The sequence below is a fragment of the Pituophis catenifer genome, unplaced genomic scaffold (genome assembly GCF_029215685.1).
Source record: "Pituophis catenifer annectens isolate HBS135680 unplaced genomic scaffold, rPitCat1.0.hap2 SCAF_3, whole genome shotgun sequence".
Classification (NCBI taxonomy): Eukaryota; Metazoa; Chordata; class Lepidosauria; order Squamata; family Colubridae; genus Pituophis; species Pituophis catenifer.
In genome coordinates, this window is record NW_027256883.1 from 208,290,747 (window position 1) to 208,307,455 (window position 16,709).

The 16,709-nt window shown below is 46.3% G+C and overlaps 2 protein-coding genes across 2 annotated transcripts in view; one reads left to right on the plus strand and one right to left on the minus strand.

The window, feature by feature from the left end:
* BIRC7 (baculoviral IAP repeat containing 7) overlaps positions 1-7,865 on the plus strand; it is a 45,650-nt gene extending 37,785 nt beyond the window's left edge. Inside the window, exon 8 of the mRNA XM_070941809.1 lies at positions 7,836-7,865. The gene's annotated coding sequence lies outside the window, so the exon portion shown is untranslated. The remainder of the gene's footprint in view (positions 1-7,835) is intronic.
* NKAIN4 (sodium/potassium transporting ATPase interacting 4) overlaps positions 1-16,709 on the minus strand; it is a 152,329-nt gene that overhangs the window by 6,426 nt on the left and 129,194 nt on the right. Inside the window, exons 5-6 of the mRNA XM_070941810.1 lie at positions 13,810-13,870; positions 5,252-5,336 (exon numbers count right to left, since the gene is read on the minus strand). Coding sequence (XP_070797911.1) covers positions 5,252-5,336; positions 13,810-13,870 — 146 coding nt within the window. The remainder of the gene's footprint in view (positions 1-5,251; positions 5,337-13,809; positions 13,871-16,709) is intronic.

Here is a 16,709-nt window from a genome sequence, read left to right on the forward strand (position 1 = left end):
CTTCTCCTTCGCTCACGCCGGCTGCTCAGAGGTGGGATTCAGCTGGTTCGGACCAGTTCGGGGCAGGGGTGAGTTCTAAATTTTTTTACTACCGGTTCTGTGGGCGTGGCTTTTTGTGGGCATGGCTTGGTGGGAGGTAATGTGACTGGGTGGGCATGGCCAACTTTTTTTTTTTAACTTTTAAAAACATTTTTTCTACAACCTTAAGAGGTTGCAGAAAAAAATGCTTTCAGAAGCCTCTGACGATCAGGCAACTCAGCTGGGATTGCCAGAGGCTTTTAAAGGCATTTTGTTTCCTACAACCTCTTCCGCCAAGAAGTTGTAGAAAAAATGCTTTTAAAAGCCTCTGACGATCCCAGCTGAGCCGCACAATCATCAGAGGTTTTTTTTTTTTTTTACTTTTCAAAGCATTTTTTCGCCCGAAGAGGTTATAGAAAAAATGCTTTTAAAAATTAAAAAAAAAAAAGCCTCTGATGAGGTGGGCAGGTTAAGCGAGCGGCAACCGGGCTGGGGACCGGTTCAGGGGTGTGGCCAGCCAATGTTATTACCGGTTCTCTGAACTACTACAAATTTTTACTACCGGTTCTTGCGAACCGGTGCGAACCGGAAGCAACCCACCACTGGTTCAGGGGAACCGGATGTAAATTTTAATCTGGTTCGTCGAACTGGTAGTTGCAAGGACTGTCTGACCCCACCCACCCTGCCCCTCCCCTCCACATGGTCTTCACGCGGCCCATTTTGGTTGCCAGGTAAGTGCAGGGCCCACGTGGAGGCTCTGGAAGGGCGAAAAAACGGGCCTACCGGAAGTACTAGAGCCCAGGGGAGGCCATTTTTGCCCTCCCAGAGCTTCAAAGAAAGCCTCTGGAGCCTGGGGAGGGCAAAAAGCCCCTCCCACCATGGTGCAGGAAGCCGACTAGGCCACGCCCCATGGCCACACCCACCCAGCAACCGGGCAGAGAACCGGTTGCTAAAATTTGCCACTCCCACCCATGCGGCTGCTCCATTGCCTGTTTCTCCATTGCAGCAGAGCGCTGCACCATGGAGCTTGTCCCACCCACCATCGCCCAGATGCCCTTGCTTCCCCCCAAGCAATTCTTGCAGCATGAGTGTGTTTCCGGGCTGGGCAAATGCGATGAGAGACAGCCCAGCCTGTGCTGATGGTTTCCAGCCCATGCACTGATGGCTTTGACAAAAGCCACATCTGATAATCCCATAGCCAGCAAGCTTGGAAGCTGCTTTTGGCCAGAGAAAAATTGTCTTCCGCCATTCTTCAGAGCTATCCGTGGCCATCTGAAGGGCTTCCTGGAGGTAAGCCTTGGCGGAAGCCAATTTGACTCCATGCTGTGCATCTCGCCATGGAAGCAGACTATATTTCTCTGGCCAAGTTTCTTATGAAGCTGGCAGCTTCAGATCCATACAGCATCCGGATGTTTTTCCCAGGGTTACTATTGGTTTCTGTTTTAAAAAATAAGCTGCTCAGATCAAGCACATAGGAAGGAGGGCTGTTTCTGTAACCAGAGTCCACAACTACCAAGCAAGAACCTTTCTAGTACTTTCCTTCTTTCCTTCCTCCCTCTTTCTTTCTCTCTCTCTCTCTCTCTCTCTCTCTCTCTCTCTCTCTCTCTTTTTTTTTGCTTTAATTTATATGCCGCCCTTCTCCGGAGACTCAGGGCGGCTTACAATGCGTTAAGCAATAGCCTTCATACTTTTGTATATTTATACAAAGTCAGCTTATTGCCCCCACAAACTGGGTCCTCAATTTACCTACCTTAGAAAGGATGGAAGGCTGAGTCAACCTTGAGCTTGGGGAGATTTGAACTTGCAGTAATTGCAAGCAGCAGATGTTAAATACAGTGCTTTAGTCCACTGTACTACAGGCTCTACAGGCTTCTTCTTTCTTCCCATCTACTTCCTTCCTCTCCTCCCTCCCTCCAATCTTCCTTCCTCCCCTCTTCCCTTCCTTTCCTCCCTCCTTCCCTCATTTCTTTCCTTCCTGCCTGCCTTCCTCCTTCCCTCCCCTCTCTTCCCTTCTCTTCCTCCCTCCTTTCCTCATTTCCTTCCTGCCTGTCTCCATCCCTCCCTCCCCTCCCTTCTTCCCTTCCTCCTTCCCTCATTTCCTTCCTGCCTGCCTGCCTTCCTTCCTCCCACCCTCTCTCCCTTTCTTCTTACTTCCCATCTACCTCCTCCTCCCTCCTTTCCTCACTTCCCTCCCTCCAATCTTCCTTCCTACCTCCCCTCCTCCTCCCCTCCCCTCTCTTCCCTTCCTTCCTCCCTTCCTCCCTTCCCTTCTTTCCCCTTCCCTTTTCCCCTTCCTTCCCTCCCTCCCTTCCTTCCTTCTTCCCATCTCCTTCCTTCCTGCCTCCCCCTTTCCCCTTCTTTTCCTTTTTTCCTTTCCTTCCTTTTCCTTTCCATTCTTTTTTTTCTTTCTTTCTCCAAATCCCACATTGCTAGAGCTCTGTCAAATTAGCTCAGCCTGCTCCTTCTCTTTCGCATTAAACACTGGGCCTAGAAGAGAATGCAAGAGGAATGCAATTGAGGTGCCAAAGGCCTTACTGGCTTTGCATTCCATCCAGCTAATTCAGAAGAGGGCAGCTGGGTTACAGCAATATCCCGCATTCTCCCTCGTTTATTTATTAATCACGTTCGTTTGCCACCCACCTTGCCACCAGGAGATTCTTCCTGACCTGCTCTGTTGTAAATTTTGCCAAGTGCATTTGCAGAAGCAGAAGCTGCCCCCCCCACCCCGCAGTATTTATAGGGTCCCTGAAAATTTGGATGGTCTTCTTGTACTGTATTGCAAAGTGAGCGGATAACGTTATGAATTGTACTTTTGCCTACTTTTTTTTCTTTCTTTTTTTCCAGTATTCTAGGCATATTCTTATTTATTAGATTTTTATCCTGCCTTTAGTACTTTATAAGTAATACTCCTTCCTCCTCCTGTTTTCCCCACAACAACCCTGTGAGGTAGGTTAAGAGCCGCGGTGGCGCAGTGGTTAGAGTTCAGTACTGCAGGCTGTTTCTGCTTATCACCGGCTGCCAGCAGTTTGGCAGATCGAATCTCAGCAGGTTCCAGGTTGGCTCAGCCTTCCATCCTTCCGAGGTGGGTAAAATGAGGACTTAGATTGTTGGGGGCAAGAGGCTGACTTTGTAAACCGCTTAGAGAGGGCTGTTAAAGCACTGTGAAGCGGTATATAAGTCTAAGTGCTATTGCTAGTTGGGTTGAGAATGAGTGACTGGCCCCAAAATCACCCAACTGACTTTCATAGCTAAGGTGGGACTAGAACTCACTGTCTCCCAGTGATTGGTGCAAAGTCACCCGGCCAGCTCTCATATCTATGGCAGGACTAGAATTCACTGTCTCCCAGTGATTGGTGCAAAGTCACCCGGCCAGCTCTCATATCTATGGCAGGACTAGAATTCACTGTCTCCCAGTGATTGGTGCAAAGTCACCCGGCCAGCTCTCATATCTATGGCAGGACTAGAATTCACTGTCTCCCAGTGATTGGTGCAAAGTCATCTGGACAGCTCTCATATCTAAGGCAGGACTAGAATTTACTGTCTCCTGGTTTTTTATACCAGCACATTCACATTACACCAAATTGGCTCTATCTCTTCTATCCATTACGCATCTCAGTAACCACATTCTTACACCGCGTCTGAAGTTATAACCATAATTTGCTGATTTTTTAATTTCTTTCTTAACCATCATTTGAGCAGGTTATAAGTGAAAGAATCTGTGGAACCTGCTAAATGTTTCCTTTAGCCAGTTCGATGTTGGTAAGGCAAAATTATAATGAATCGGCAAGCTTTTTCTCAGACTCAACACCGAACGGATGGTTAGAATCATAGATTGGGAAGAATCGAATCCTTGGTCTGTGCAGGATTTTCATAGTCAGAAAAATTGGCAAAATTGATGAAATTAGTTGGGGAATCTTTGTGATCACAAGATTCAGAGGTGGCCTCAAGTGGAAGTCAAGATGACGGCTACAAGGGTCAGTCAAGCTCTACCTATTTAAATATGTGATAGATAGAGGATAGACAGACAGACAAATAGATGAGATAGATAGATAGATAGATAGATAGATAGATAGATAGATAGATAGATAGATGATAAATGATAGATGATAGATAGACGATAGACAAACAGATGATAGCTAGATAGATGATAAATGATAAATGATAGATGATAGATAGACGATAGACAAACAGATGATAGCTAGATAGATAGATAGATAGATAGATAGATATGATAGATATAGACAGATAGATAGATAGATAGATAGATAGATAGATAGATAGTTGAGTTGATAAATGATAGGTGATAGACAGACAGACAATAGCTAGCTAGATAGCTAGATATGATAGATACGATAGATAGATAGACAGACAGATAAATATAGACAGACAGACAGATAGATGATAAATGATAGATAGATAGACGATAGACAGACAGACAGGCGATAGCTAGATAGATGATAGATAGATAGATAGATAGATAGATAGATAGATAGATAGATATAGAGACAGACAGACAGACATTTACATAGACAGACAGATATTGATAGATAGATAGCCAGACTGACAGATCAATTTATTTATTTATTTATTTATTTATTTATTTATTTATTTATTTATTTATTTATTTATTTATTTATTTATTTAAATTTGTCTATATTATTAAACATGTTGGACATGATGCAACCGTCTTGGCGTTATCTCCGCCATACAAAACTAAAGTCTAACACAAGCCTCCTGTGTATTCAATATTCATTGTTAATTGCCAATTATATACACTTACTTAACCTTTTATAGACGCTTACATTTGCATATATTACATCTTCTTTCAATCGGCACATCTGTTGTTCTTATCTTCCATTCCTTAAGTCTAACCATTGGTAAAATCTATTCCAGATCTCATAGTATTCTGCCTCTCCTTTATTTTTCGGTGCCAACATCAGTCTATCACACTCTGCGCAGTCAGATATTTTCTTCCGTATTTCTCTTTCTTTAGGTATATCCTGACAGATCAATTTAGAAAGGCAGACAGAATGACAGCAAGGCAGATCCAAGCGCTACCCATTTTCTGTGGGCAGTGTATTTGTGGAACTTGGATTGTACTCTTGTGGGAGCCATTTTGACATATATATATTTTTAAAAATCACACCCTGTAATCACCCCTAATGAAATTCTTTGATTTATTTCGAGAATCACCAAGGAAAGAGCCTCGGAGCTTCGCTACAAGCATACTTACAGGTACGTCTGCTTGAACAAAAGATTGGAAGGCTTTTCATTAACATGGTAGAGAGGGAATGGGTCAAATCCACCAATGAAATCAACTGAAAGAAAAATAAAAATCCACAACACAAGCGATAACAATGGCACAGTTGAAACACAATGAAAAGGAAGGTGAGGAGGACAGCACGGAAGAGGATGCAAAGACGTCGGCGTAAAACACAAAAGAAAAGGAAACCAAAAGTGCAAAAATAAAAGGAACTCATGAACTCATCTAAGCATGCAAAGGCCCCATTGATTTTCCACAGAATTAAACACATAATTGTCCCACATTTTAATAATTTGGATATGATCGCGCTAGGAAATCCCCCAAATCGTTTGCAAACAAGCAATGCCTGCGTCTATAAAATGAAACCCTAAAGATACAGACTTTAGCCATAGGACGCTACTCAAGTTGTTTAATTAACAGGACCACCGTCGTCATCCTCTTGTAACGACCCCATAATCCCTTGCGGGGTGGAGTCTGGGCAAGTGAGTGTTTACTGGCCGGATGCGCTTCCTGTCACCAATGCGGAGTTATATTCAGCAGAGAAATTCTCAACGTGCCCAGAGAGAGAGAAATATCTGCCTCTACCTAGGATCGAACTCACAGCCTCCTGAGTGTGAGGTGAGAGTTCCACCTCTAAGCCATCGCACCACTCGTTTAATTAACAGAATAACAGCAATTAACAGCGTTGGAAGGGACCTTGGAGGCCTTCTAATCCCGTGATGGCGAACCTATGGCATGTGTGCCACAAGTGGCACACAGAGCCATATCTGTGGGCACGCAAGCATTGCCCTAGCACAGCTCCAGCACGCATGCGTGTGCTGGCCAGCTGATTTTCAGCCTTCCGGGCCTACCGGAAGTTGGGAAATGGGCCGTTTCCAGCCTCCAGAGGGCCTCCGGGCGGGTGGGGAGGGCCATTTTCACCCTCCCCAGGCTCCTAGAAAGCCTCTGGAGCCTGGGGAGGGCGAAAAAACGGGCCTACCAGGCCCACCGTGCCATCGTGTGCCAAAAGCGGGGGAAGCATGGGGGAGGGGTCTCATGCGCATGCGCGGGGTGCATTGAATTATAGGTGTGGGCATGCACGTGCGTGACACCCCCCCGTGCAACCCCCAATTTTGGCACGCGACGGCAAAAAGGTTAGCCATCACTGTTCTAGTCCAACCCCCTTCTCAAGCAGGGAATGGTATACTATCTCAGACAAATCGTTATTCCGCAACCGTCATAAATACGATCCAGTTGCCAAGTGTCCAAATGTTGATCGTGTGATCCTGGGGATGTTGCAATAGTTATAAGTGTAAAAAACCGGTCATTATAAATGCCATTATTTACCATTATACATAAAACAGGTACTCCTCGATTTACAACCACACTTGAGCCCGAAATTACTGTTGCCGAATGAGACAGATGTTAAGTGAGTTTTGCCACATTTGATGACTTTTCTTGACACCGTTGTTAAGTGAATCGCTGCAAGTGGTTAAGTTAGGAACCCGGTTGTTAAGCGAATCTGGCTTCCCGCATTGACTTTGCTTGTCAGAAGGTCGCAAAAGGGGATCATGTGACCCCGGGACTCTGTGACCGTCATAAATATGAATCGGTTGCCCAGCGTCTGACTTTTGATCATGTGACCATGGGCATACGTTGCAACAGTTGTAAGTGTGAAAAACGGTCATGGGTCACTTTTTTCACTGCCGTTGTAACTCTGAACAGTTACTAAAGGAATTGTTGTAAGTTGAGGACTACCTGTACTATTTGTCTGAAGGCGTATAGATTTTCCTGACTGAGCAGGGGGTTGGACTAGACGACCTCCAAGGTCCCTTCCAACTCTGTTATTCTGTTAAATCCATGCCAGTTGCTGAACTCCCAAATTTTGATCATGTGACTGTGGGGAACGGTGTGATGGTCCTAAGTGCAAGAACTAGTCGTAACTTTTTTCTGTACCATTCTACCTTCAAACATTCACTAAACAAGTAGTTGCAATTCAAGGGTAACCAATATTACATGGGGCTCCCCTTGAAAAGCGCCCGGAGGCTCCAACTGGTCCAGAATGCGGCCGCGTGGGTGGTTATGGGCGCAACTCGTTGTGCCCACGTGACCCCCCTCCTGCGCGAGCTGCACTGGCTCCCAGTGGTCTTCCAGGTGCGATTCAAGGTGTTGGTTACCACCTTTAAAGCGCTCCATGGCATTGGACCTGGGTACCTTCGAGACCGTCTTCTGCCACCAGTAGCTTCCCACCGGCCAGTCCGCTCCCACAGAGAGGGTCTCCTCAGGGTGCCATCGGCCAAATTATGTCAGCTGGCGACACCCAGGGGAAGGGCCTTCTCTGTGGGAGCCCCTGCCCTTTGGAATGAACTGCCCCCAGAAATTCGTAAAATCTCTGATCTCTGTGTATTTCGCTGTGCCCTCAAAACCTTGTTGTTCTGCCAGGCTGGGCTATAGAGGGAAAAATTTTAATTGGGTTTTTAAAAATGGGATTTTAAATTTGGGGTTTTAAATTGAGCCTATCATTTAATAATTTTAATTATTTTTAAATTTTGTCTGTCTTTGTGCTTTTAATCAGGCTGTACACCACCCTGAGTCCTTCGGGAGAAGAGCGGTATAGAAATAAAATAAAATAAAAAATAAAAAATAAAAAATAAATAAATATTATTGAAATGATTATTGTTCAAATCAAGCGATGCATTCTGGGAGTACATAGTTACTATCACAATGATGCTCAACCTTTTCTTCATCTTGAAATACCTTTTGTGGCTATGGACCCCCAAAGCTTAAAATCCAATATGTTGTGGTCTGTCGGCCACTGGCCCTTCCAGCATCTGAATCAGAGGAGGAGGAGGAGGTGTGGGAGTCAGGGCCAGCATCAAGACAACCTGAGAGCTCAGAGGGGAAAGAGGGAATGGAGCTGTCGGAGAGAGAGGGAGAGAGAGGTGGAGCCTGGGCTGGCTGTCAGCCCTCAGATGGAGAGTCAACATCCCCCAGGTTGTTCTGTCCCCGTCTCACACACGCATATAAACAGATAGTCAGGGGTTAAATAAAACTGGCAGACAACAAATTCTTTCGATAAGAGGATTGGCAGCAACCCAGTAGCTGCTTGCCAAGAACTTTACTCATAGAGAGAGGGGTTGTTCCTCCGTCAGATAAACCCAAACAAGATACACACAGTTCAAGAATTGTCAAGTCCAGTCCGTATTAAACCAAGGCAGATAACGTTGTTTCAAAGATACAATGTGACTCGCTAGTAGTTTGTTTTGTCCGTCACAGAGTCTGAATGGCCACCTCACCCCCTTTTATCCCCTGTGGGGTGTGGTCCAGTGACTCAGCTTAATCTCTGGCACGCCTCCTTTTCTGCTGCATGCGCCTATCTCTCCGACGCTGGCATGGATCCAGCCAAGACTTATCTCCGTCACTGTCCGACTGTGAGGAGATACCTGGCTCCTGGCCAATCTCTTCTCCTTCGGGAGACACCTGAGGCATTGCCAGAGAGGAGGGTCCTGGAGAGGGAGGCCTGGCCAACTCCTCTCCTTCATGTTCGGAGCCTTCTCCCTCCGATAAGTCGGCCTCGGGGGTCGGAGTCACAACACAGGTCTGGTGATGGCTGATGAGGAAGAGGAGGGTCCAGAGCCTGACGAGTGAATGCACAGAAGGCAGAGGAGAGGAGAACAGTGGAAATCTATGGGCCAGTCCTTGGGACGGAAGAGCCACCACTGCTAGGGAAGCCCCACCCTAGCTCTGGGGATAAAAGGCAGGAGACGGAGATGAATAAATGTGACAGACAACTATTCATCTTCCCTGCCGGATAGACTTGTTAGCCTGCGGTGAGAGAGAAACTTTTTGCGGGGGCTGCTGACGCTCCTAATAAAAAAAATCATTGATATAAATACAAGAGGTTTATCATGTTTGGGGAGCTGGCTCAGAACACAATATTTAAATCCTAACATTTCTTCAAGCCTTCGGGGATCCCCGGTGACGACATTAGATTTATATGCCACTTTTTCTGCAGGGGAATTAGACTCCTACCGTTCTATTATAACAGCCCATCCTGTGGAGCTGACATCACCTGACCAGGTGCCTCTCTGTCTCTCCTGCTTCGTATCAAAGGAACAATTTCAAAGAATTGCAGAGAATAAAAGCACTGCCAATTAGTTCTGGTCAGTGGAAGGCCATGTCCTTCTAGAGTTTGAAATAGCCGTGGTTTTTAAGGTATTAATTATTGGGGGACTTGGCACCTTGCAAGACGAGAGCAGAGGAAACGGCTCGAAATTAACTATGGATTTCTTGATAAATCATCGCCACATCATTGCTTTCCATTTGAGGTTATTGAGAAATACAGTTTATTTTCCCTTCCACCCCAACTCTGCTGCCTTCTTCTCTTTTCAATTCTGCTTCCTGCCCCACGTCATTGTCCTTCCAAAATGCCGTCCCGTTTATTAAACGGACAATTGAACAAGAGAGGAGATGAGACAGACAAAGAGACGAGAATGGAAGTAAGAGAAAAGCTACTTAAATTTTCTTCCTGTCTCTCTCTCTCTCTATTAGTTTGGAGAAGGACAACCCAAAAATGAGTTATGGTGCTGGGTAAATCTCAAATTAGCTGTTCTGACCCAGCTTCCAAACACGACAAACCGGGGGTGAAATCCAGCAGGTTCTAACAGGTTCTGGCGAACCGGTAGCGGAAATTTTGAGTAGTTCGGAGAACCGGCAAATGCCACCTCTGTCTGGCCCCAGAGTGGGGTGGGAATGGAGATTTTGCAATATCCTTCCCCTGGAGTGGAGTGGGAATGGAGATTTTGCAATATCCTTCCCCTGCTACGCCCACCCAGCCACGGCCATAGAACCGGTAGGGAAAAATTTTGGATTTCACCCCAGCGACGAACCCTCTGTAGTTAAATAAATGTTCCCTTCATTACGAGCGCCAACAGCCCCGGCAAAAAGTCTCTCTCTCACAGCAGGCTAACAAGTCCATCCGGCAGGGAGATGAATAGTTGTCTACCACACCTATTCATCTCTGTCCCCTTCCTTTTATTCCCACGTCTAGGGTGGAGCTTTGCTAGCAGTGGTGGCTCTTCTGTTCCAAGGACCGGCCCATAGATTTCCACTGCTCTCCTCTCCTCTGCCTTCTGCACATCCATGCATCAGGCACTGGACCCAGCTGTTCCTCCTCTTCCTCATCAGCCACCTCCAGACTTGGGGGCTGTTGACTCTCCATCTGAGGGCTGACGGACGGCCCAGGCTCCGCCTCTGTCTCTCTCTCTCTCTCTTTGACAGCTCCATTCCCTCTTCCCCCTCGGAGCTCTCAGGTTGCCTTGATGCTGATCCTGACTCCCACTCCTCCTCCTCCTCTGATTCGGTTGTTGGAGGGCTTGGCGGCCGACAGGCTACAACATTGCCCTTAGGGTTCCTTTTGAATGTTCATGAGGCTACAGGTAATCCTCGACTTTACAACCAAAACTGAGACTGAGAAATGTCCGTTTGTTAAGCAAGACAGTTTTCAAGTTAGTTTTGTTCCATTTTACAACCTTCCTTGCTGCAGTCGTTAAGTGAATCGCTGCCGTTGTGAAGTCAGTAACATGGTTGTTAAGCGAATCTGGCTTCCCCCTTGACTTTCCATGTCAGAAGGTCCCAAAAGGGGGATCCCATACGACCCCGAGATACAACCGTCATAAATACGAGCCGGTTACCAAAACATCTAAATTTTGGTCACGTGACCATGGGGATGCTGCAACGGTCGTAAGCGTGAACAACGGGCACAAGTCGCTTTTTTTTCGGTGCCGTTGTAACTTTGAACGGTCACTAAATGAGTTGTTGTAAGTCGAGGACTACCTGTACCGTATAGTGTTTTTTTTTCTATTTTAACGTTTCATTGTATTCTACCCAGAAATCCCTCTTTGAGGGAGATGGTTGGTTCAAAAATGTGAAAAATAAATTAAAAAAGAAAAATAAAGTTTTTTTCCGGAAAGGTTTGCCTCCCCCACGAATGTCTGAGAAGTTGAGACATCGCCTGTCAAAAACGAACCTCTCTCCGATTGGCCGCTAAATCATTTTAGGCCCCTGAAATGCGATGCAATTTGCTTTCAGAGTTATTAGTATTTATCTTGGCTCAGGCCAGGTGAAAGCAATGCAAGCAATTAATTGAAAGCCCTGGAAATCCAGAGGTCAGCTCTGCTGCAATTTGGATCAATAAAAGCCCAGGTCAAGAACACATTTTTTTAGGCCCTTCTGAAAAGTAATTGACACACTATAAAACCCTAATCCCAGTTTTATAATATTCGTTCTCTGATCTGCTGGAAGAAAATATTACCCACAGAGCAATTGAAGCTAATGCATTGTTTAGTGGAGGATTAGTGGTCTAATACCATTATCTCCTGAGCCAGCCAATGTACTTTGAGGCAGCAATTCCAGGGGCTCTGAGAAAGTGTCCCAGGTACAAAATCCCCCCCCACCCCCCCACCCCCGCTCCTTCCAAGCTCAGAGAACAATTCCAAACTCAGAGGTAAGAACCCAAACCAAGATTTCAAGTTGGCTGACATGGAATCTACTTCTGCTTAAGTACTGACCTTCCTTCCTTCCTTCCTTCCTTCCTTCCTTCCTTCCCTCCCTCCCTCCCTCCCTCCCTCCCTCCCTCCCTCCCTCCTTCGCTCTCATCTTTCTTCCTCCCTTCCTTCATTTCCTTCCTTCCTCTCTCCCTCCCTGTCTCTTATTCCTTCCTTCCTTCCTTCCTTCGCTCTCATCTTCCTTCATTCCTTCCTTCCTCTCTCCCTCCTTGTCTCTTACTCCCTCCCTCCCTCCCTTCCTCTCATCTTTCTTCCTCCCTCTCATCTTTCTTCCTCCCTTCCTTCATTTCCTTCCTTCCTCTCTCCCTCCCTGTCTCTTATTCCTTCCTTCCTTCCTTCCTTCCCTCCCTCGCTCTCATCTTCCTTCCTTCCTCTCTCCCTCCTTGTCTCTTACTCCCTCCCTCCTTCCTTCCTCCTTCCCTCCCTTCATCTTTCTTCCTCCCTTCCTTCATTTTTCCTTCCTCTCTTCCTCCCTGTCTCTTACTCCTTCCTTCCTTCCTTCCCTCCCTCCCTCTCATCTTCCTTCCTTTCTTCCTCTCTCCCTCCTTCCTCCCTCCCTTCCTTCCTCTCATCTTTCTTCCTCCCTTCATTTCCTTCCTTCCTCTCTTCCTCCCTGTCTCTTACTCCTTCCTTCCTTACTTCCTTCCCTCCCTCCCTCTCATCTTCCTTCCTTCCTTCCTCTCTCCCTCCTTGTCTCTTACTCCCTCCCTCCTTCCCTCTCATCTTTCTTCCTCCCTCTCATCTTTCTTCCTCCCTTCCTTCATTTCCTTTCTTCCTCTCTCCCTCCCTGTCTTACTCCTTCCTTCCTTTCTTCTTCCCTCCCTCTCAGCTTTCTTCCTCTCTCCTTCCCTATCTTCCTTCCTCCTTTCTTTCCTCCCTTCCTCTCTCCCTCCCTCCCCCTCATCTTCCTCCCCTCCCCCTTCCCTTCTTCCCATCTTCCTTTCTTTATTCATTTTTATTATTTTCCTAGTATATTCCAAACATCAGATTGTTCTTTAATGCATGTTCAGATCGCTCTACTTGCCTATGAATGTATTCTTCCTCCATATTCTATCTCCTACAGTTTCTCTACCAAGGAAGGAAGGAAGGAAGGAAGGAAGGAAGGAAGGAAGGAAGGAAGGAAGGAAGGAAGGAAGGAAGGAAGGAAGGAAGGAAGGAGCAAAAGGCTGCATTTTGGTACTTTAAATCCAACCTTGACTGTTAAAGGTTCATATTAAAAACAGTGTTCGGTGATCATTTGCAGATCACTCTGCATAAAATCAGGGAATTCTTTGAAGAGTTTTTGTGAAAAAGAGGGAAGAAAAAGCTTGAACTTCACCCCGATTTCTTCCTTTCACCCTCTTTCATTTTTTCGCTTTGATTACCAGAATACGGTATATAATAAAGACTTAAACGATGACCCACGAGATGACACCTAAAAGCCATTCTGCTAAACAAGCACATTTTCTGCAAATAATTTTCCCCCGTACGATGTATTTTGCAGATTATCCCACCAGTGGGTGCCTTTCTGTAAACATTTTAACTAGAGAACAACTTGTCCCAAAAGGTGCTTTTTTCAAAAGGCAACCGGGCTTTTGTTTTTCCTTGAAGACGTTTCGCTTCTCCTCCAAGAAGCTTCTTCGGTTCTGACTGAATGGTGGAGGATGGAAGGATTTCTACTCCTTGCAGTCCTCTGATCGTTAGTCCAGTTGCCTTTTGGAAAAAGCACCTTTTGGGATCACCGTAACCTGGATGACTGGAATATCTCCATAGACATGGAGAAGAACTGGATTCTAAAAACATCATTTCAGTTCATTTTTTAAAAAAAAAAAATATCTGGACACGTAACATTGCCTTCAAATATCCATTGAACTAATTTGTTCCCCATTGGTAACAATATCTGTTCTCGTGTACCGACATCTTCAGCTACAGTTCACTAAACATTAAAAAGAAAGCCATTTAATCAATAGACACTGACTGCAGTCCGTGCCGGCAGATACTCACAACTGTCTTCTTCTTCTGTAAAGACACTGACAACGTAACAGGCGTACACGAATCCCACCAGCTGGAAAAGAAACAGAAACAGAAATGATTAATCCCTCTTGCAAACCACCACCACTGGTTTGTGTTTTTAAAAAACACAAACCAGACAACTTAGTTTCTCTTTTAAGATGGCTTGTTGTTGAGCTGTTTCTTCTAAGATTGTTCATTATTGAACTGTTTCTTCTTCTTTGAGTACATGTTTGTTGTTGCTCAGTCGGTAAGTTGTGTCCGGCTCGTCGTGACCCCATGGACCACAGCACGCCACACCACGCTTCCTCCATTGTCTCTCATTGTGTTGATGCAGGGGTAAAATCCAGCATGTTTTGACAGGTTCTGGTGAACCGGTAGCAGAAATTTTGAGCAGTTTGGAGAACTAGTAGCCGAACTTCCGGGATCTAGCAAGCACACGCACACAACGATCAGCTGGCCGGCATACATGAGCAGTCCAGTTTTCGGCACTGCTGCACGCATGAAGGGATCACGTTCCAGAAAAGCCGAACTTCCGATATCTAGCAGGCACGCGCACCCGACGATCAGCTGGCCGGCATGCATGCGCAGTCCAGTTTTCAGCACTGCCGCACGCGTGAAGGGATCCTGCTCCAGAAGAGCCGAACTTCAGGGTTCTGATGTGCATGCGCACCCAAAAATCAGCTGGCTGGTGCGCATGCGCACACCGGTTATTAGCACTGCCCCGTACATGAAGGACGGCTGATCGTCGCCCGTGCATGTATGCCAGAAACCCGGAAGACAAACAGGCAAGGCCGCACATGCCGGGCGACATGGCTTTGCGTGCAACTTTGGGTACATGTGCCATAGGTTCAGTGATGGGATTCAGCCTGTTTGCATTACTTCGGGAGAACCGGTTGTTAACTTTCTGAGAGTTTGGTGAACTGGGTGTTGGAAGAAATCATTAGGGCAGAGAACCAGTTGTTAAATTATTTGAATCCCACCACTGCATAGGTTCGCCATCAAGGAACTATCAGGTGCATTAGCTTCCTTTTCCTTCTCCCCCCCCCCTTTTTTTTTTTTTTGCAAAAAAATGTTTTAAAAAATTATTCAACTTCTTTCCAGGCAGGATCCCGCTGCATTCCATTAGTTCCCCCTTGCGGTCCTCATTACCTTGTCTTTTCCATGCCTAGGTGATGTATGCTGCTCCTTTATTAAAAATGAATGACTCCATTTTCCAGAGTTCTCTCGTCCATCATACTGTCCTCCTGCGGTGTGAGTAATCGTGAAGCTTCTAATTCTTAATTAAAGTGGATTGAGTGCACCATGGAAATAAATAATAAGGGATAACGGTAGCCTTAAAAAAAAAAAGTCAGCCTCCCACTGAAAGGTTGGGGCCGGGCACATTGGGACTGAGATTCTCCTCGGGTCAGCAATGCACAGCATTCCAGAAACCAGGATTATGGGCTTTGAAAAGGCTACAGATCAGGACAGGTGGGCTTCAAAAATTTTAGCAAGGGGTTCTCTGCCCAGTTGCTGGGTGGGCGTAGCCATGGTGGGCGTGGCCTAGTCGGACTCCTGCATCATGCCGCAGGTGGTGGTGGTGTTTTTGCCCTCCCCAGGCTCCGGAGGCTTTTCTTGAGCCACCAGGAGGGCAAAAATGGCCTCCCCAGGCTCTGGAGGCCCTCTGGAGGCCAGAAACAGGCGTGTTTCCAGCCTTCCCAAATCCGTTAAGCCCATTTTTTGCCCTCCCTGAGCCTCTGCACGCGCTCTGCATTCAAAACGGAACATGTGGGGACTCCTGGGAGGGGAGGGGCGCCAGGGCGGGGCATCCAAAACGGACCATGTGGGGACTCCTGGGAGGGGAGGGGCGCCAGGGCGGGGCATCCAAAACGGACCATGTGAGGACTCCTGGGAGGGGAGGGGCGGGCAGAACTGCACAGAATCTTAGCTAGAGGTTCTCCCTAACCCCTGCGAACCCCCAGCAGCCCACCCCTGGTCCTTGATTTACAACAGTTCATTTAGTGACTGTCCAAATTTACAATGACACTGGAAAAAAAATGACATGACCATTTTCCACACCTACGACCTTTAAGGCACCCCCCCCAATGATCACATGATCAAAATTCAGACGCTTGGCAACTGACTCATAATTATGACAGTTGCAGTGTCACGTGATCCCCTTTGGCAACCATCTGACAAGCAAAGCCAATGGCGAAGCCAGATTCCCTTCACAACCATGTTACTAATTTAACAACTGCAGTGATTCACTTAACAAATCCGGCAAGAAAAGTTGTAAAATGGGGCAACGTTCACTTAACAAACGTTTCACTTATCAATGGAAATGTTGGGCTCCATTGTGGTCGTAAGTCGAGGACTACCTGTATTTGTAACTCAGGGTTGATGCTCTCTGAGCTTGGTGGTTTTCTTGCAGACGTTTCATGACCCAACTAGGTGCTAGTAAGGAAGTAAGGTTTGCTCTCATTTTATCTACAAGTGACTTGCCCTGGCAGTGTTGGTGGGAGTGTATTTGGTGGTTCTTTTTTTTTTTAAAAAAAATTGATTTATATGCCGCCCTTCTCCAGAGACTCAGGGCGGTTTACAATGCGTTAAGCAATAGCCTTCATACTTTTGTATATTTATACAAAGTCAGCTTATTGCCCCCACAAACTGGGTCCTCAATTTACCTACCTTAGAAAGGATGGAAGGCTGAGTCAACCTTGAGCCTGGGGAGATTCGATCTTACTTTTAATTGCAGACAGCTGGTGTTAAATTACAGAGCTCTGTCTGTTGAGCTATCCAGGCTCCCTTTGATTGGGCTGTTGTTTATTGTTAACTGATAATGTTGTGGCCTGTCAGCGGCCTGTGCAGATTGTAGCTGATTCCGACAACGAGGAGGCTGGTGTGGTGCTGCG